This window comes from Sus scrofa, chromosome 9, assembly GCF_054392235.1.
Source record: "Sus scrofa isolate SSC_HxYL_T2T_F1_AM1 chromosome 9, Sscrofa_HxYL_maternal_Yorkshire_Landrace_v2.0, whole genome shotgun sequence".
Taxonomy (NCBI): Eukaryota; Metazoa; Chordata; class Mammalia; order Artiodactyla; family Suidae; genus Sus; species Sus scrofa.
The window spans coordinates 98,124,739-98,146,430 of NC_139391.1; the positions used below are offsets into that span (position 1 = coordinate 98,124,739).

The 21,692-nt window shown below is 41.7% G+C and overlaps 1 protein-coding gene across 1 annotated transcript in view; it reads left to right on the forward strand.

The window, feature by feature from the left end:
• Positions 1-21,692, forward strand: part of ABCB4 (ATP binding cassette subfamily B member 4) — an 88,535-nt gene that overhangs the window by 47,355 nt on the left and 19,488 nt on the right. Inside the window, exons 17-21 of the mRNA XM_013989596.3 lie at positions 1,390-1,536; positions 13,577-13,681; positions 15,386-15,463; positions 16,736-16,819; positions 18,005-18,208. Coding sequence (XP_013845050.2) covers positions 1,390-1,536; positions 13,577-13,681; positions 15,386-15,463; positions 16,736-16,819; positions 18,005-18,208 — 618 coding nt within the window. The remainder of the gene's footprint in view (positions 1-1,389; positions 1,537-13,576; positions 13,682-15,385; positions 15,464-16,735; positions 16,820-18,004; positions 18,209-21,692) is intronic.

Below are 21,692 nucleotides of genomic sequence, written 5' to 3' on the forward strand. Positions count from 1 at the left end.
GTTTGGTATTTTAGAGGAGCTCTGTTCTTGGAGAAATGCACAGAGAAGAAGGGAGGTAGAAAATGCCACAATCAACAAGACGGTCGTGTCATAGAGGGAGAAATAATGTGCCCAAGGATGGGGGACATTAATCCTGATTAGAAGGCCCTGGGAAGACCTGTTTGCAAGTGATGAGCAGCCCAGCTCATTTATCAGGCTGGAGATCAGGACTAAAAGATAATGTTAACTAGGGATGAACCCCCCCACCCCAACCAAATGCAGAGAAAATGGGGGGTTTGAAAGAAGAGGGCTCAGTAGGAACTGTTCCTATATTCTCTTTGTCATAGACACAAATATGACCTTTTTTTTTTTTTTCTTTTTAGGCCACACCTGTAGAGTATGGAAGTTCCCAGACTAGGGGTCGAATTGGAGCCGCAGCTGTTGGTCTCCGCCACAGCCACAGCCACACCAGATCCTTAACCCACTGAGCGAAGCCAGGAGTTGAAGCCGCATTCTCACAGACATGATGCCGTGTTCTTAACCCACTCAGCCACAACAGGAACTCCAAGCATGATCTGTTTAAACAACCATGAGCCTGTGGGATTCCAAAGGCATATTCTGTATCTAGTTTAATGTTAAACCACCTCTGTAGTCACCATCTTCTTCTTTTTGTGACCTAAATCTTTCATGCTTAGCCAGACTTTAAGTTCAACATTTGCTGAGAACCCGATAGGTGCCAGGCATTGGGCTATTTCTAGGGATATAAAGACATAGTCTTGACCTTAAAAAAAAAAAAAAACCTCACAGAGACATGTAAACAAACAAATGAGGCAAGGCAGGGTGGGGGGTGGGGAATCACAAAACAAGCTAAGCTATGAACTAGAAGTCTGCAGAGGGACCAGCAGTAAGAGAGAAGGGGAGTAGTTACTTCAGTTGTGCGTTGGGAACGTGTAACAGAAGAGGCAGGGCTGGGCAGGGCTCCAGAGCAAGGAGACCAGACACAGACCCTTGAGTGCATCATGGTGCCTGGCGTTGGTGAGGACACTTACCCATCCATTCCCAGTTCTTGTCTCACATGACCCCAGCATCATCCCGGAGTTGAGCTGGGATTTGAATTCTAGGGCATTTTTGTGCCCAGATCCTTCTTCCACTTGCTCTGCAGGGGCTGGAATAGAAGTGGGCTGGTCACACCATGAAGATTGCTTCTGGGGTGAAGAATTCCTGCTCATCTGATGCCCTGCAGTCAACACATTGTTATCATTTTAGAACCTCCTGTCTGACCCTCTCATCGTTTGCTGTAGCCTGGTCATCCTCTGCTTCTAGTTTGCAAGGTCCTTGAGAGCGATGCCAGGCCTTATCTACATCCACGACCTCTGGTGACTGTTGTGTCCTGATATGTGTGTGTTTTAGGAGGAAAACGTGCCATCGGTGTCTTTTATGAAGATCCTGAAACTGAACAAAACAGAATGGCCCTACTTTGTTGTGGGAACTCTGTGTGCCGTCGCCAATGGGGCCCTTCAGCCAGCCTTCTCTATCATCTTCTCAGAGATGATCGCAGTGAGTCTGAAAGCAACCCTGCACAGTGTGGATTACATTGGTTCACCATGAAATCAGTTCTCATGCCAGCCTCATCACCGGGTGTATTTTGGAGTAAAGCGGCCTCAAATTAAACCAAGCCAAAGGTTTTAATTCCCTTCAGAGGAATGCTGTGAGGCAAAGGGAAAAAGAGCCAATCAGAGAAATTATGAAGTATAAAATCCCCGAAGGAGCCATTCTAATTTTCTCTCTGCATTTGGGTGAACTGGTGTCAGACAGGGATCCCCATCCTGTTTGTGGAGAGATGCACGTCTCACAGGATAGCGGCAGTGGAGGTAGGGGTGGAGGGAGGAAAGCAGGGAGAGGAGAGTCCACATCTCAAGTGTGTAAAAGGACAGGCTCTGGGCACAGACCGGCCTCACCACTTAATTGCTGTGCAAACTTGGGCACATGCTTTCCCTCGCCATGCCTCAGTTACTGTAAAGTAAACCTACCTCCTAGGATGGCTGAGGATTAAAAGAAATAGTAAAAGTAACTACACAGAAAGCATTTAAGAGTGTCTGCCTTGGATTTCCCATGGTAGCTCTGCAGAAACAAATCCAATGAGGAACCATGGTTTCGGGTTCAATCCCTGGCCTCACTCAGTGGGTTGAGGATCCAGCGTTGCCGTGAGCTGGAGTGTAGGTGGCACACGCAGCTCGGATCCTGCGTTGCTGTGGCCATAGTGTAGGCCGGCGGCTACAGTTCCAATTAGACCCTTAGCCTGGGAACGTCCATATGCCCTGGGTGCCGCCCTAAAAAGACAAAAAAAAAAAAAGTGTCTGCCTTGATGTAAGTATTCAAACAGTGCCAGCTAGCCAGCTACTACATCATTATTTAGCAATCCTTACAAAGCTTGCGGAAGCTGAGACTAAAAAGGAAAATGCATACTATGCAATTGTTTAATTACCTGGGGGATATTTATCACAGGTGATCAGAAATATCTAAAGCTCCATAAAATCCAACATTTATATTTTATTTTTTTAAATTTTCTTGAAGTATAGTTAATTTACAATGTTGTGTTAATTTCTTCTGTTATGTGGTTTCAGTTCCACAAATATATCTTCTTTTTCATATTCTTTTCCATTATGGTTTATCATAAGATATTGAATATAGCTCCCTGTGCTATATATAGATTCAACGTATGTGATATCATGTAGTATTTGTCTTTCTCTTTCTGACTTACTTTGCTTAGTATGAGAATCTTTAGGTCCATCCATGTTGCTGCAAATGGCATTATTTTGTTCTTTTTTATGGCTGAGTAATATTCCATTATGTATGTATGTACTACATCTTCTTTATCCACTCATCTGTTGATGGATGGTTAGTTTGTTTCCAAGTCTTGACTATTGTAAATAGTGCTGCAGTAAACATTCGGTGCATGTATCTTTTTTTTTTTTTTTTTTTTTTGCATCCTCCCTTGAGCCCCCCCCCATATCTCTTTGAATTACAGTTTTATCTGGATGTATTCCCAGGAGGAAGATTGCTGGATCATATGGTAATTCTGTTTTTAGTTTTCTGAGAAATCATCATACTATTTTCCACAGTGGTTGCACCCATTTAGATTCCCACCAACAGTGTAGGAAGTTTCCCTTTTTTCCACCCTGTCTCTGGCATTTGTTATTTGTAGATGTTTTAATGATGGCCATATTGACTGGTGTGCAGTGGTACCTCATTGTAGTTTTCATTTGCATTTCTCTAGTGGTTAGTGATATTGAGTGTATTTTCAGTTGCCTTTTGGCATCTGTATATTGTCTTTGGGAAAACAACATTTATATTTTATAATCTTAGTCAATCTCTAATATTATTGGAGAGACTTTTTGGTTAAAGGTGAATTATTCTCCATCATGTTGAGTTTATAATGCTTATGACTTTGAACATTTGTCTATGATTCAGACCACTAGCCAAAAAAATGAATAAATTAGAGCCCTCCAGCTGCTTTTAAATTTAAAAATAAGGCAATCCCTGACTTTGTTGCAATTCAAGAACTGTGTTGATTGTAGTTATATTTTGGAGTATCTCCTTTATGTCAAATGCTGCTCTAAGCACTGGGCATTCAGCAGGAAACAAAATAAACAAAGCCCTGCCCTCAATAGTTTAATTTCTATTGGGACAGACACACACCACACAAACTAGAGCCAAATATATAATGTGTCATAGGATAGCAAGTGTTCAAAAGCAGGATTAGGCAGTAGAGGGGCTGGAGATGGGGGTGCTGTTTCATGTAGTCTGGTGAAAAGAGACCTGTCTGGGCAGAGGCCCTGTGGAGTGATTGATGGCTGGTGAGCGGGGACCAGGGAGGAGTCCAGACAGAGGCAACAGTAAATGCAGAGGAGGAGAAACAAACAGTAAAATGTGAAGACACACACAGTCTCTATGCAGTGTTTCAACCCATGTTAATAGCTGTGTATTCCTCAAATTCATAGAGATAGGAAGTAGAACAGTGGCTTCCATTGGGCTGGAGGAGGGATAACAGGATGGGTAATTACTCTTTAATGGGTACAGAGTTTCAGTTGTGGATGATGAAAGGGTTCTGGAGATGGATGGTAGTGAAGGTGGTATTATGCTTGAATGTAAATGCCACTGAATTGTACCCTTAAACTCTACCATTAAGCCATTTTATTTTATATATATTTTATTGCAGTTAAAAAATCCCATATTCAAAACCTAGCTTTTTGGGGTTTGGTTTTTTTTTTTTTTTTTTTTTTAGGGATTGAGAAGTTTTATATTTTGTATTTTTAAATTTTTTTTCACTTTTTAATTTTTTTTTATAATAGTTGATTTGTCAATTTCAGCTGTACAGCAAAGTGACCCTGTCATACAACTGTACACACTCTCTTGCTCACATTACCTTTCATCGTGTTCCTTCACTACTGATTGGACATAGTTCCCTGTGCTATACAGCAGCAGGACCTCATTGTCTATCCATTCTAAATGTAGAAATTTGTATCTATTAACCCTGAACTCCCAGTCCATCCCACTCCCTCCCCCTCCCCCTTGGCAACCACAAGTCTGCTCTTCTTGTTTATGAGACTATCTCTGTTCTGGTGATAGTTTCATCTGCTCCATATTTTAGATTCCACATGTAAGTCATACCATATGTTATCTAGTTTTTTCTCTTTCTGACTTACTTCACTTAGTATGAGAATATCTATGTCTGTCCATGTTGCTGCAAATGACATTATTTTGTTCTTTTTTATGGCTGAGTAGTATTCCATTATGTATATGTACCACATCTTTTTTTTTTTTTAACTTTTTAGTGCCTCACTCCAGCATATGGGGGTTCCCAGCCTCGGGGTCCAATTGGAGCCACAGCAATGCCAGATTCAAGATGCATCTGCATCTTACACCATAGCTCACAACAATGCCAGATCCCTAACCCACTGAGCAAGGCCAGGGATCAAACCATGTCCCCATGTATACTAGTCAGGTTCATCAACTGCTGAGCCACCAAGGGAACTCCAGTACCACATCTTCTTAATACATTCATCTGTTGATGGACATTTGGGTTGTTTCCATATCTTGGCTATTGTGAATAATGCTGCAGTGAACAGTGTCTTTTTCAAGGAAAGTTTTGTAGGGATAGATGCCCAGGGAGTGGGATTGCTGGATCATATGGTAGTTCTATATTTAGTTTTCTGTGGAACCTCCATACTGTTTTCCGTAGTGGTTGTACCAATTTACATTCCCACCAACAGTGAAGGAGGGTTCCCTTTATGTCATACCCGCTCCAGCACTTGTTATTTTTAGTCTTACTAGTGATGGCCATTGTGAATGGTGTGTGGTGGTACTTCATTTTAGTTTTGACTTGCATTTCTCTAACAATTAGTGCTGTTGAACATTTTTTTCATGTGCCTTCTGGCCATCCCTATGTCTCCTTTGGAGAAATGTCTGTTTAGATCTTCTGCCCGTTGTTCAATTGGGTTGTTTGTTTACTTTTGAGTTTTATGAGTTTTTTGTATATTTTGGAGATTAAGCTCTTGTCGGTTGCATCTTTGGAACTATTTACCCCATTCTGTAGGTTGTCTTTTTTTTATGGTTGCCTTTGCTATGCAAAAGCTTATAATCTTGATTAGATCGTATTGGTTTTATTTTTGTTTGTTTTTTTTCTGTTACCCTGGGATACTGACCTAAGAAAACATTCATAAGGTTGATGTCAGAGTATTTTGCCTATGTTCTCTTCTAGGAGTTTTATGGTATCTTGCCTTAAGATTAAGTCTTGAAGCCATTTTGAGTTTATTTTTGTGCATGGTGTGAGGGTGTGTTCTAGTTTCACTGATTTACATGCAGCTGTCCAGTTTTGCCAGCACCACTTGTTGAAGAGACTTTCTTTTTCCCATTTTATATTCTTTCTTCCATTGTCAAAGATTAATTGACCATAGGCGTCTCTGTTTATTTCTGAGCTTTCTAATATGTTCCATAGGTCTGTATCTCTGTTTTTATACCAGTACTACACTGTATTGATTACTGTAGCTTTGTAGTATTGTCTGAAATCTGGGAGAGTTATGCCTCCTGTTTGGTTTTTGTTCCTCAGGATTGGTTTGGCAATTCTGGGTCTTTTATGGTTCCCTATAAATTTTTGGATTGTTCTAGCTCTGTGAAACATGTCATGGGTAATTTGATAGGGATCGCATTCAATCTGTAGATTGCTTTGAGTAGTATGGCCATTTCTACAATATTAATTTTTCCAACCCAGGATCATGGAATATCTTTCCATTTCTTTGAATCCTCTTTAATTTCCTTGATTAATGTTTTATAGTTCTCAGCATATAAGTCTTTTCACCTTCTTGGTCAGGTTTATTCCTAGGTATTTAATTTTTTGTGGTGTGATTTTAAAAGATATTATATTTTTATATTCCTTTTGTAATATTTAATTGTTAATATGCAGAAATGCGACCAGCTTCTGAATGTTAATCTAGTATCCTGCTACTTTGCTGAATTCATTGATCAGTTTGAGTAGTTTTTGGGTGCAGTCCTTAGGGTTTTGTATATATAGTACCATATTATCTGCATAGAGTGACAATTTTACCTCTTCTCTTCCAATTTGGATACTTTTTTGGTTTTTTTTTTGTTTTTGTCTTTTCACCATTTCTTGGGCCACTCCCATGGCATATGGAGGTTCCAGGCTAGAGGTCAAATCAGAGCTGTAGACACCGGCCTATGCCAGAGCCACAGCAACACAGGATCCGAGCTGCATCTGCAGTCTACACCACAGCTCACGGCAACGCCAGATCCTTAACCCACTGAGCAAGGCCAGGGATCAAACCTGCAACCTCATGGTTCCTAGTCGGATTCGTTAACTGCTGAGCCATGATGGGAACTCTGAGGATACCTTTTATTTCTTTCATTTGTCTGATTGCTGTGGCTAGGACTTCTAATACTATGTTGAATAAAAATGGTGAGACTGGGCATTGTCTTATTCCAGGTCTTAGTGGGAAGGTTTCAGCTTTTCTCCTTTGAGTATTACATTGGCTTTTATTATAATTAAATTAAATATAATTAATATAATTAATATAATTAAATTAAATTAAATGGCTCTTATTATGTTAAGGTATGGTCCCTCTATACCCACTTTGGTAAGAGTTTTTATCATGAATGGATGTTGGACTTTGTCAAATGCTTTCTCTGCATCTATTGAGATGATCATGTGGTTTTTGACTTTTTTTTTTGTAATTGTAGTGTATGACATTGGTTGATTTGCATATGTTGAACCATCCTTGTGAACTTGGGATGAAACCCACTTGGTTGTGGTGTATGATCTTTTTTATGTGTTGTTGCATTCAGTTTGCTAAAATTGTGTTGATAATTTTTATGTCTATGTTCATTAAAGATATTGGCCTATAATATTCTTTTCTGGTACTATCTTTGTCTGATTTTGCTATTCGGGTGATGATGGCTTCATAGAATGTCTTTGCTAATGTTCCCTCTTCAACCTTTTGGAAAAGCATAAGAAGGATGGGTATAAGTTCTTTGTATGTTTGGTAGAATTCACCTGTGAAGCAATCTGGTCCTGGACTTTTGTTTGTAGGGAGTGTTTTTATTACATATTCCATTTCATTTCTACTGATGTGTCTGTTCAAAAGATCTATTTCTTACTTTTTGATCTTTTTTCTTTTTAGGGTTGCACCTGTGGCATATGGAGGTTCCCAGGCTAGGGGTTAAATTGGAGCTATAGCTGCCAGCCTTCACCATAGCCACAGCAGTCCTGGATCAGAGCTGTGTCTAGACCTACACCAGAGCTCATGGCAATGCCAGATCCTTAACCCACTGAGTGAGGCCAGGGATTGAACCTGCATCCTCATGGATACTAGTCAGGTTTGTCAACCACTGAGCCGCAACAGGAAGGAACTCCTAAATGATCTTTTTCTTCTTGATTCAGTTTTGGTGGGTTGCATATATCTAGAAAGTTGTCCATTTCTTTTATTTGAAACTTTTTACTTATTTATTTTTTGGGTGCCCCTTGTTAGGTGGAGTCCCAGGCCAATAATCAGATCTGAGCCACAGTTGTGACCTAACCTGGAGCTACTGCAACATTGGGTCCCTAGTCCCTAATCTATTGGCCAGGGATCAAACTTGCATCCCTGCATTCCCAAGAAGCCACCAATCCTGTTGCACCACAGGAGGAAGTCCCCATTTCTTTTAGGTTGTCAAATTTATTGGCATGTAATTGTTCATAGTATTCTCGTATGGTTTTTTGTACTTCTGCAGTATCCATTGAGATTTCTCTTTTTTGTTTGTTTTTGTTTTGTTTTTGTCTTTGTGCCTTTTCTAGGACTGCCTCCTGTGGCATATGGAGGTTCCCAGGCTAGGCGTCTAATTGGAGCTGTAGCCACCAGCCTACGCCAGAGCCACAGCAACGCAGGATCTAAGCCAAGTCTGCAACCTACACCACAGCTCATGGCAATGCCAGATCCTTAACCCACTGAGCAAGGCCAGGGATCGAGCCCTACAACCTCATGATTCCTAGTCAGGTTCTTTAACCACTGCACCACAATGGGAACTCTGAGATTTCTCCTTTTTCATTTCTTATTTTGTTTATTTGGGTTCTCTCTGTCTTCTGGGTGAGTCTGACCAGGGGGTTGTCAATTTTATTTACCCTTTCAGAGAACCAGCTCTTGGTTTTACGAATTTTTTTCTGTTGTTTTTTTGTCTGTATTTTATTGATTTCCTCTCTGATCTTTATGATGTCCTTCCTTCTGCTGACTTTAGGTTTTGTTTGTTCTTCTTCTAATTCATTTAGATGGTGGGTTAAGTTGTCAATTTGAGATTTTTCTTCTTTTTTGAGGAAGGCCTGTATTGCTATGAACTTTTCTCTAATAACTGCTTTTGTGGCATCTCATACAGATTCTGTATGGTTGTGTTTTCATTGTCATTTGTCTCTAGGTATTTCTTTTTGATTTCATCATTGGCCTTTTTTTTTTCTTTTTAATAGCATGTTGTTTAGTCTCCATGTAGTTAGTTTTTTCTTATTTCTTTTCCTCTGGTTGACTTCTAGTTTCATGCTATTGTGATCAGAGAAGATGCTGTAAATAATTTCTATACTCCTAAATTTGTTGAGGTGAGTTTTGTGCCCTAGTATGTAGTCAGTCCTTGAGAATGTTCCATATGCACTTGAAAAGAATGTATATGTTTTTTGGATGTAATGTCCTGAAAATATCAATTTAGTTTAATTGTCCTATTGTGTTATTTCACATCTCTGTTGCCTTACTGATTTTCGGTCTAGAGGATCTGTCCATTGATGTGAGTGCAGTGTTAAAATCTCCTACTATTACTGTATTCCCATCAATTTCTCCTTTTATGTCTGTTGGTATTTGTTGTATGTATTTAGCTATTCCTATATTAAGATCATATATGTTGACAAGTATCATATCCTCTTTTTGAATTGGTCCTTTTATCATTAAATAGTATCCTTCTTTGTCTCTCTTTATTGCTTTTGTTTTATCTTTTTTTTTTCTTCTTAGGGCCACACCTGCAGTATATAGAAGTTCCCAGGCTAGGGGTAGAATAGGAGCTATAGCTGCCAGCCTATACCACAACCACAGCAATGCCAGATCTGAGCCACACCTGTGATGTACACCACAGCTCACAGCAACACTGGATCCTTAACCCACTGAGCGAGAGCAGGAGTTGAACCCGTCTCCTCATAGATACTAGTTGGGTTCATTACCACCAAGCCACAAGGGGAACTCCCTATGACCTTTGTTTTATGACCTTCTATTTTGTCTGATATGCAAATCTTGCTTTCCTGTAATTTCCATTCACATGAAATACCTTTTTCCATCCACTCACTTTGAATTTATATGTGCCCTTTGCCCTAAGGTTAGTCTCCTATAGGCAACATACTGTAGCCTTTTGTTCCTTGATCCAGTCTGCCACTCTGTGTCTTTTGATTGGAGCATTCAGTCCATTGACATATAAGGTAATTATTGATAATATGTATTTATTGCCATTTTAAACCTTCTTTTCTAGTCAATTATGTTTCTCCTTTGTTCCTTTCTTTTTTTGGTTGGATGATTTCCTTTTACTTTAGGCTTGTGTCCTCTTCTTTGTAGTTTCTGTGAATGCATTTTTTGGTTTTGATTTGTGGTTGCCCTGTTTTTCAGTATGTTAACCCCATCCTATATTTGCATGTTTTATCCTGATAGTCATATATGCTCAAAAACAGTCTAAAAAAAGAATCCATATTTTCTTACTCTCCTTCCCTATGTTTTATGATTTTGATGTCCTTTTTTACATCTTTGTGTTTATCCCTTTGCTGTTCTTTGTGGTTGTCATTGATATTACAAATAGGTTTTTTTTTTTCTTTAAGATCTGTGTACTGGCTTATTTAAGTGATAACTTTCCAGTTGTGATTTCCTCCATCTTATATTTTCTTACTTCTTTCCTATTTAGAGGAGACCTTTCATATTTCTTGTAGAATGGGTTTAGTATTGCTGTATTCTTTTAGTTTTTGTTTGTTGTAGAAATTCTTTATTTCTTCTATTTTAAATGATAATATTGCTGGGTAGAGTACTCTAGCCTGCAAGTTTTTCCCTTTTAGAACTTTGAATATATTTTGCCACTCTCTTCTGGCCTGTAGTGTTTCTGGAGAGAAATCAGCAGATAGCCTTATGAGGTTTTCCACGTAATTAACTGTTTTTCTCTTGCTGCCTTTTGAATCCTCTCTTCATCTTTATTTTTTGCCACTTTTAGTGTAATATGTCTTGGTGTATGTGTGTTTGGGTTCAACTTGTTTGGGGCCTTTTATGCTTCCTGTTTCTTGATATCTGTTTCTTTTATATTTGGAAAATTTTCAGACATAATTTCTTCAAATATATTTTCAATCCCCTTTTCTTTTTCTTTACTTTCTGGAACCTTGTTACGCATAGATTGGCCCACTTTATATTATCCCATAGATGTCTTAATATTGCTTTCACTTTTTTTATTTGGTTTTCTGTCTGCTGTCCTGACTGAGTGATTTCCAATATTCTATCTTCCAAGTTGCTTATTAGTTCCTCTGCATTATTCATTCCACTCTTCAGTGCCTTTAACTCAGCTTGCAGCTCTACAAATGAATTTTATAATTTTTCTTGGTTCGTCCTTATATTTTGTAGTTCCTTTCTAAAGTAATCTGCATTACTGTTCATATCCTTCCTAATTCCTTCAATATTTTCACTATCTTCTTTTTGAACTTGGTGTCTGTTAGACTGCAGAGGCCTGTTTCATTGTTTGCTCCTTCAGGGGAATGCTCCTATTCTTTAAACTGGGATGGTTCCTGACTTTCTTCATTTTGCTTATATTTTTCTTATTCTATGAGTTTAGGGAAACCAACTATTGTAGTCTTGGAGGGCTATTTATATGTGATAGCACCCCTTTAGTTTGTGAGGGCTTACTTTTTTTTTTTCTTATTTTGGTATGGTGTCTGCTTTTGGTTCGGATGCTTGTTGTTTCTTTCCTCAGTGTGTGCAGGCTGTTATCCCCTTGATAGGGGATGTGCTGTTGTGAGGCCAGTGCATGCTTCCAGAAAAATGGAGGTAATAGGCAGGGCCAGTAGTCAGTGCCTGGTTACTGGGCCCTGCAGTGGCGAGGACCTGTGGGGAGTTGGCACAGGCTGCTCCTGGTTGCAGGGAAGTGGAAATGACCCTCAGGGAAGTATAGGCAGTGCCCAGAGCCTTTGATAGTGAGGCCAACGGGTGGCTCTAAGTTGCAGTGCCCTCCTTCACAGCAACCCCAGAGGTGACTGGGGCCATAGGAGGTGCCTGTTCCCAGACCGCTAGTGGTGGTGGGCCATGGCCACCTCTGAGTCTGAGATGCCTGAGGGGGTTTGCTGCTGCCAACTTCAGCTTGCACAGGAGGCACCCTGCCAGTCATAACCTGTACAAGAGGTACCTTGCCACCTGAGAGCCTGTGCATGTACAGAGAAAGATAGTCCTATGGTGGTCTCGCCCCTCATCTCCTTACCGTCCCCAACAATGCCACCTTGCTTCTCCTGTGGGTCCAGACCTCTTCCAGCATTCCTTTGGCTGTGGCTCAGGTTGTGATGTCTGAGGGTGGTGGCATCAATGGTCTGTGGAGCTCCCTTCCTGCTTTACCTCCTCAGTCTGGGTGCTGTGCTTTTCTCTGAGGCTTTGAGTTTCTCCCTCTGGGACTGTGGCCTCCCAGAGTGTGAGTGCCTCTTCTCCTTGACTGCTCCCTCTCAGAAGTGCTGGACCCATCCTGATTCCTTTTTTTTTTTTTTTCTCTGCTCTCTTTTTTTTTTCCTTTTGTTCTACCCAGTTATGTGGAGGGTTTCTTGCCTCTTTAGGAGGTTTAAGGTCTTCCACCAGTGTTCAGTAGATGTCCTGTGCCATCATTCTACATGTAGTTTTTTTTTTTAATTTGTTTATGAGAGACCTTGAGCACCATATCTTACTCCTCTGCCATCTTGACCTCACCCTCAAAATGTAGTTTTTAAAATGTGATGCTCCAGACCAGGGGAGACAGGGGGTGTGGAGGAGGGCTGGATTGGAAGTTTGGGGTTAGCAGATGCAAACTTGACATTGCAGAGACAGCAGTGAGTGATGGCTTAAAGTGAAATCTTAATTCACTGCTCAGGAATTGAACCTGGGCAGCCTGGGTGAAAACCAGGAATCCCAGCTGCTAGACTAGGGGCTAGAGGCTAAAAGCAAAGTTGCCCTGATTCATGCCCCCATTGAAAACAAGAATGTTCCAAGAAGGCAAAAGCTGTAAAAAGAGGTACAAAGTTTATTATTAGAAGCTCATGTGGGAGAGCACTTGGAGAAGCAGTTTATTTAAGACAGAAGCAAGGCAGTAATACACTTGGAGAAGTGTGGGTGTGGGTGTCCTCCTGAATGAGGAATGCACCAGAGAGGTGATTTAAATCACATATATAGGGTAGTTCTTCTGGGTCTTTGTTTTCCTTTGGCCAAACATCTTGTATTATTTCCCACACCTCATCAGACCCAATACAATTTGAGCATCTTTTGGGCAAGATGGATTCTAGAGCAAGGGCTTATGAGAAGGTTAGCAGAACTTATTATGGTGTGGTGTCCACCCCTACTCCTTTTTGACCCTGAGGCGTCTCTCTGCACTTGGGTAGTCAGGGAGATCTCCTTGACCTCAAGAGTGACTGATTTAGTCATCTTACCTTTTTACTCCAGCAGAGCTCAGCTCCTGCCATTAACTTTATCCTTGAAGTGTCGAAATGAAGCAAGGCCTAATTTACTCAGGCTAACAAGTCCCAGCTCTTCTCAGCCCAGGGGTCCATCTACCCCCTACCTCAAACTATTATATATAGAATTGATAAACAACAAGGCCTAACTGTGTAGTATAGGGAATGATATTCAATATCCTGTGATAAACCACAATGGAAGAGAACATTTTAACTGAGTCACTTTGTGGTACAGCAAAAATTAACACAACATTGTAAATCAACTGTAATTCAATAAAAAAAATTATTAAAAATGTGATGCTCAAGCCATTTATGGGAAGAATAAGCAAGGCTCATGTAATCCAAGTGGGCATTTTAAATGTTCTTTTATAGGTTTTTGGACCAGGGGATGATGAAGTGAAGCAGCAGAAGTGCAACATGTTCTCATTGCTTTTCTTAGGTCTGGGAATTATTTCTTTCTTTACTTTCTTCCTTCAGGTAGGTACCTATGATTTGATCTTTTCATCATGTCTATATTCAGTTAGAAAGTATAGATGTATCTATTAATTAGATTTTATTAATTTCCTGTTAATATAGATTATCAACTACTCAAAACCCAATCAAGAAACAGGTGACCAAAACCTTAGCTTTTGGAACCTAGAACTTCCAAATCATAGACTGAAATGAATTGTAGACACAATTAGCACAAGGCACTCATGGAGGGCAGCACCCTCAACAGGAGGAATTGTGACTTCCCTGTATGCTAAATTATATCATGTTAAAGGCTGAAAAGGTGTATATACACACACACACACACACACAACTGAGTCACCTTGCTGTACAGCAACATTGATTACCAAGGAAGAAAACACTTGAATTCACAGGACAATATAAATTAAACTCAACTAGTTATACACTGGGAAGAAAACTGGTACCATGGCATTCTCTTTTTGTTACTTCTCACATAATACCAAGTAACTTCTCTGATTTTTTCCTTCCTTAATTAAAGAACTATTTGAAAAATGCACATTATATTGCATTTAGACATTGCAGACCTGGCCAAAATGGACTAGTAAGCCTTGCTGTGATTGTACTTGTCTCCCTGATTTTTACCAAATTTCCTTTGTTTCTTTAACTCAGTGAGCACCACACAGGCCTTTCCAGTGCAATCCATTAAGTCCACGAAATGAAATTTATTGATCATGCCCAGCATGCTTCTCCTTTATCACTGTTGAGCCAGTGGTAAAAGGAAGCCACACTTTTTATTTGAGAATTCATTGCCTTGCTGGTAACAACTCAAAGATCCAATCCAACCACAAGCCCTAGTGTGTAAGGGAGTGGAGTTTGTTACACACATGTGCCACATGAACACAGGCTGATGGGTAGAACTGTGGTGCCCTCTCGGGCCTGAGCGATCTGCCATTGAAGGCAGGGAGAGACCAGGGCCATCTAGGCCTGGACCCCGGGGGCAGACTCACCCTGGGCACTGGCCACTGATCCTCCTGGCTGAGTGAAGACCTTGGTTGTATCATCCTCAGAGAGCACCTCACATGTCTACACCAACACTCAGTGTGGCTGGAGGCTCCCCCACCCCATCCCAGATGCCCCAGAAGCAAGCCTAGCTGTGCACATCTGGGCTGCTCTCCAGTTTGAACATGGTATAATTCGAAACAGGCAAAGTATCTGGCAAGGATGCCGAGGGAGGAAGAGTAGCTTAGTGGTTTCCTAATCCGAGTACAGGTGGAGCTGTGACGGGAAAGCAAGCTCATTGGTCATTGGAGCTTGGTACGACGGACATCCTCCCTCCCTCTTCGCTGTGGGAGCCTAGGACCTTCCTGCAGAGAATGTTGTTACTTCCATTTGAGACTGTTTTGCTTAAAGTATTAGCAACACAATGCAAGTTGTAATTAAGTATCATATTATTCTCACTGAGATGTTGTCCTTGAGAGTTTGAAAGAGGAAGCCTATTTAGAATGGTTTGGATGCCTGAACGAGACACTTGCAAGGGTTCTTCCCATTCTATTGCAGACTACAGATTAAGCAGTACACGCATTTTCAGTTGGGACTTTGAATTCGTATTTGGTCATAGACTTTGAATAGAGGATTCATACCTAAGTAATATAGACATCCGTGTGAATACACCCACTTGTGTCAGAATGCTCATGATGATCAAAAGAAACAAAAGCTTCTCTTCTCCCCCAGGGCTTCACATTTGGGAAGGCTGGCGAGATCCTCACCACAAGGCTTCGGTCCATGGCTTTTAAAGCGATGCTGAGACAGGTAAGTGTGTGCACAGGAGAAGTTCTTTCCTTTCAAGCCTCTTCCTGTTCTTATTGGTGTCCTGCTGTTCATGTTGTGCGTCTCGGGTGTTCAGATGAGGACTGGTCAAGGCCCTGCAAGTTGTCCTGGTCCTTTAGCATCTGCAGACACATCAGGGTTTTTATGGGATTAGGTTTAACTTAGGTAGCTTTGGGGTTTATTTTGCAACTCTCTCTCTCCACATACTGTCCTTTCAAGGGCCTGTATCTCTTCTCTAGATTCTGTGTGGAACCTGGTGAGTCATTTGAGACTCCAAGATGCCTTTAGACAAAGGAAAGGGCGGTTGGCAGTATTCTTGTCTTAGAGTTGACCATACTAACTGAAGGTTTGACCAAATGTTGGTTATTGAGTTCTGCTTTCACATTAACTCACTTGTTAATTCACCAGAGCATGTGCTGATAGTGGGAACTATAAAAAGCATTATCTGCCCTCTTGGGGAGGTCACAGCCTAGTGCAGAGCATGTGGCAAAATGTGCAAACAGGAATTTTCTGTTTTTATAGAGAAGGCTTAAGAGAGGGCCAGACTGTTATGCATCCAGTTGACAGGAATTGGTGACATTCCTGCTCACAAAAGGGTGCGGAGCAGGTATCATATTTTGGGCAAGTCCAAGTTTGCAAACCTTTTTTCAGTGTCTTTTAAACTATTGCTATGCAGGAAAAGTCATTCTATATAACTTTATAACGTGGATGAGTAGCTTGTAATTAAACTCGCATCTAAGACGCTTCTAACCCTTGTTTCAAAAAATCAAAAACAAAAGCAAAACAAAAATGGGGTGAAAAAGCAGGGCTGTGATCTCACACCTGGAATTTATGAGAAAGAGCCGTGTCCAGCACAGCTCCACCACCCTCTGTGAGAGACACCACATCAGGGAGGAGGTGTCCATAGTACAAGTTGTGAGGATTGGGTGCTGGCCCCAACGTGCACCCACAGCCTCCTCGAAGGGGCTCTGGAGCACGGTGCAGCCTGGTTAAGCCCCGCCCCCATCAGCGTGCTCCCCTCCCCACCCCAGCAGAGCAGCGAGGGGCCTGGTTACTGAAGGGCTTGGAAGTGAGTGCTCAGGGCAAGGATCAGGGCTCCCCCCTGCATGTGAGGTCTCCCCTCAGCTCCAACACCCAAGGTAAGTGTGGGCATCTCCTCAGCACTGAAGGTTTCATCTGACTTTCTCTGCTTACTTTACTTTGGAACTAATTTAAAGGGTTTTGTTTTGTTTTGTTTTGTTTTTTGTGCCATAGGACATGAGCTGGTTCGATGATCATAACAACAGTACTGGTGCACTTTCTACAAGACTTGCGACGGATGCCTCCCAAGTCCAAGGCGTACGTATATCACCCTTTGCTATCATTTTTTTGTTTGTTTGTTTTTTAGGGCTGCAACTGCAGCATATGGAAGTTTCAGGCTAGGGGTTGGATTGGAGCTACAGCTGCTGGCCTGCACCACAGGCATAGCAATGCAGCATCTAAGCCACATCTGCCACCTACCCCACAGCTCACGGCAATGCTGGATCCCTGACCCACTGATTGAACCCTCATCCTCATGGATACGAGTTGAATTCATTTCTGCTGTGCCACAATGGGAACTCCTGCTACCATTTTTCTTGAACATGGTTTGGAATAAACATATGGCATAGCTGCAGCCATTAAGTGTCTTCGGCTGCAAATAACAGAAAACTGAAACTGACCTAAGCAATAAAGGAGAAGGTTAGACTTCAGGCTTAATTGATTCATTGGCTCCCAGGTGTCCTGAATGTGCCCTCTGACTGTTAGCTCTGAGTGGCTTCTGTCCTCAGGATTGGCTTCATCCTGAGGCTCGCTCCCTCATGGCCATAGAGTGGCTACCAGGAGCAACCAGAGCTACAAGCTTCCTTGTTTCCCATCCAGTAAAAGAAAGCGCACACCTGGACCTTAATCACCAAACAAACACTCTTCCCTTAAATCTGATTTGGACTAATTTGGGCCACATGCCCAACCCTGAACCAGTAACCATCTCCAGGGAAGGCCACTGAATCCCTGGTTTCTGTCCCTACAACAGCCTCCTTTCTGTGTGATGCAAACAGTACTTCAGCTTTATGCATGCTTTATGGGGGTGGTCTCTTGGGGTATGTACCTTTCCTAACAGATGGTCTTTTGGAGCTCATGAATCTCCCTCTTACGTGTTTGAAGCCAACAGCTTTAAAATGACCAGAGTGTCCAGGGTTAGTTTCCTTTTTAAACATTTCCTTCATGAAAAAGTGTGTGCACCCCACAGCGTCTCTCTAAAGCAGAGCAGCTGATGACTTGGTTCTGCAATGCTGAAGTTATGTGGGCAGGAGAGGAAAGCAAGTTGAAAGCACAGAAAAACCTGCAGAGCCTCCCAAGTTAGGCAGGTGTCTTGGGTTTATTGTAGTGAAAGGGAGCAGAAGTTAGCACAGGCGCAAAACCCTTTCTCGTGAATCTGACCAGGAAGTCAAGGCTGCAGCTCATAGATTTGCAACTCAAAACACAGCTCTTCTTTTGCTCTTGCAGGCCACGGGGACAAGGTTGGCTTTAATTGCACAGAATACAGCCAACCTTGGAACTGGTATTATCATATCGTTTATCTACGGTTGGCAGTTAACCCTTTTGCTGTTATTGGTCGTTCCAATTATTGCTGTATCAGGAATTGTGGAAATGAAATTGCTGGCTGGAAATGCCAAAAGAGATAAAAAAGAACTGGAAACTGCTGGAAAGGTGGGTCCAACGAGGCTTCAGGTGGTATCGCTATGATTTGTAGACGAGTCGATTGATGGCAACATGCATGTTTTTTTCAGGTTGTGTAATAGTTTTTTTAAATGTATAGTTGATTTACCGTTTTGTGTCAGTTTCTGCTGTACAGCATAGTGATCCAGTTATACATGCCTATGCATTCTTTTTCTCATACTGTCTTCTATCATGTTCTATCCCAAGAGACTGGATATAGTTCCCTGTGCTGTACACTGGGACCTCATTGCTTATCCTTTTTGAATGTAATACAACATGCATGTTTTGATACTGTTTGTTCTCACTACAACTACTTATTATCAACACTGTGTATGAAATATTTTACTGTTTCAATGTCTAGAACCTGAAAACAGGATAATTAATATAAAGCTTTTAGCTTGTAGGAAGTGCTTAATGTGTAGTTTTCAAAATGTTCTGAATTCTCAAAGTTTATTTTTACCTTTTACTTTGTATACTGATGCAATTGTTAGGGAAAAAGATACCCCTATTTTACGGGTGAACAGTCTTTAAGAAAGAGAATTATAAGTGAATCATTCAAAAGGACATTTGCCAGTACTTGAGACAGTTTTGGCCTTGACTGTGATTTCTGTAATGAAGTAAGGAGGCCACCAGAGGGCAGTAAAGCTCTGATTTGTGCTTCTAGCTAGACTGGCTATTGGGCACACACTTAACTTGGGCCTTACTTTGTGCCAGTTATTGTTCTAAGTACTTTTATGCGTCAACTCTTCCTCATGATAGTCCTAGGAGGCAGGTACTTCTCTTACACTCATTTTACAAATGTGGAGCCTGAGAATCAAGCAAATTATAAGCATGGCTGGGATTCAAATCTTGGTCTTTTTTTTTTCAAAGTTCTTTACTCTATGGCCTCTTTATATGGGTTTAAATGTGTCTAAATCAACCTATAAACATTTTATTTACACGTACATGTATTTAGATGTTTAAACATAGATTTCAGCCAGGACATGTTTTACCCTTATTCATGTAAATATTATGCTTTATTGAAACATTAGAAGGTGAAGCAGAGAGTGATTATAAATTGTGATAGTTTCTACAGTGCGGACATTTAGAAACTTCTTGCACAAACATTGCTGCATCTGGTCTTAATACAATTATGCGAGGTGGGGCAGAGACTATCTCTCCATCATGGGGAAGAAAGCGGTCAGAGGGTGGGTGACTTGCTCCCCTGTGTGGCATGTGAAGGGTGAGAGTAGATTCCAGTCAAGCATGTTTCCACCGAACAAATTATATCCGCTGAAAACCTTGCCTCTTTGGTCTGAACTGGTGTCAGGTGCAGTACATTGCAGTGTTAGTATTATCATTTTTTCCGTGAGGATTCCGCCTTCTCACACATGCCCTGCATCCCCTCCTGGGGTCAGAGTTGTGTCTCCAAGACAATGCGTGGTTCCCAGCCAGGTTCCCTCGGCTGCTGGCTGTGTAAACCTCAGGGCATCATTTTCGTCATTTCTTACACAACTCACTACTGAAAAAACACCCTGCAGTGTTCATTTCCTTTCTCTTCCTGAACCCTGCTGCTTTTCTCATTTCAGAAGGGAAATTGTCAATAGGTAGTTTGTCTTAAACTAGTTACATGAAAGAAATCATCTTGAATCGAGTTAAGATAATAGAATCTTAATTCTTTTAAAAATGGCAAATGACAATGAAAGTTGCCAGAGTTTGGGCAGGGGTAGGGCCGTTGGATTGGAGCAGTTTGGCAAACAAAACACCATCTTGGATCATCTGTCTTGGCCTGGCGGCTGCTCAGTGTACAATCCTGGAGAAGATCCTCAGCTTCTCTGGTCCTCACTTTGCAATCTTAGAACATTAGAGGAGTTCCCGTCGTGGTGCAGTGGTTAACGAATCCGACTAGGAACCATGAGGTTGCGGGTTCGGTCCCTGCCCTTGCTCAGTGGGTTAACGATCCGGCGTTGCCGTGAGCTGTGGTGTAGGTTGCAGACGTGGCTCGGATCCCGCGTTGCTGTGGCTCTGGCGTAGGCCGGTGGCTACAGCTCTGATTCAACCCCTAGCCTGGGAACCTCCATATGCCTCGGGAGCGGCCCAAGAAATAGCAACAACAACAACAACAAAAGACAAAAGACAAAAAAAAAAAAATATTAGAAACCGTATGATAATGTCCCAAGCTCCTTTCAGCTAGTGCTCTCTGGTTCCAGGGATCAGAGAATGAATAACCCAGACTGACCAGTCTGAAATACTTTCAATAGCTACTCTAACCTAATAAGGGTTTTATTTTGTTTTTTTAATGAGAGATTGAATGCTGCTAATTAACATTTCAGATTTCCAACTACAATTCAGTTTTGTATACTCGGTCAACTCTTGATTAACTCAAAATGAGGGTTAGAAAGAAGGTCTTAGAAACCGCCCTCCTCCCTGCCGCCCACCCCCCCCCCCATCCCACCACATCACTTAAAAAAAAAAGTTCCTGTTGTGGCTTAGTGGGTGAAGGACCCAACATTGTTTCTGTGAGGATGCAGGTTCAATCCCTGGCCTTGCTCAGTTGCTGCAAGCTGCTGCATAGTTCACAGATGCAGCTCAGATCTGGTGTGGCTGTGGTGTAGGCCAGAATCTGCAGCTCTGATTCGACCCCTAGTCTGGGAACTGCCATATGCTGTGAGTATGGTCCCAAATAAAGCAAAAGAAGAAAGGCAAGAAAAAAAAGATTTCTCATTGACCTGGGTACAGATTAGTCATGGTTCTAGAAAGTCTTAGTAGTGAGGGTGCTGGTTGCTGGGCTGGGAAGAGGTGAGGGGAGGCTCTATAGTAACTCTCTTGACTCAGGCCTAATGACTGAGATGAGAAACCAGAATTAACCCTCACAGCACTTACTCCATGCCAAAAAATTGAGATTTGAAAGCCCCCACAACTAGTTTCTCCTTGTGTAAATTACAAAGCCAGGGAAGGAAAAGAGCACAGTGCATTAAGAACAAGGACTTGGCATCAGGTAGCCTGATGCGGAACCTTCGCCACCTGCTTCTTAACTCTTGAGCTTTAGGCCAGGCATGTCCCCTCTCTGTGCCTCATCTGTTTACCTGAGCAAACAGAGTATGAACGTGAACCTTCTGGGGTGGTTGTGAAGCTGAAGGAGATCTGTCAGCTAAAGGAGGTAACAGCTGGCACAGGGTAAAGGCCAGGAGGTATTCTCTGTTCTGGCTATAACTGCTGTTAGATGTTTCCATTACGATAAAGCTACAGAGTATTACCGTACCTTATGTTACTTCAGCCTAAGGTATTAAATATCTGGCTTTCTTCTGGTTACAGAAGCTGAGCACGGAGATAAAAGTCTCTAAGCTGATAAGACAAAAATCTAAAAGGAAATCTTAGACTCCTTGCCCAGTGGTTTAGCTGACTCAGTGGCAGAACTCTGATTTAGACTAAGTAGCTGAGTTACAGATGAGTAACTTTAGCCAAGGGTGGCTTGGTGGTCGAGTCAGAAAACTGG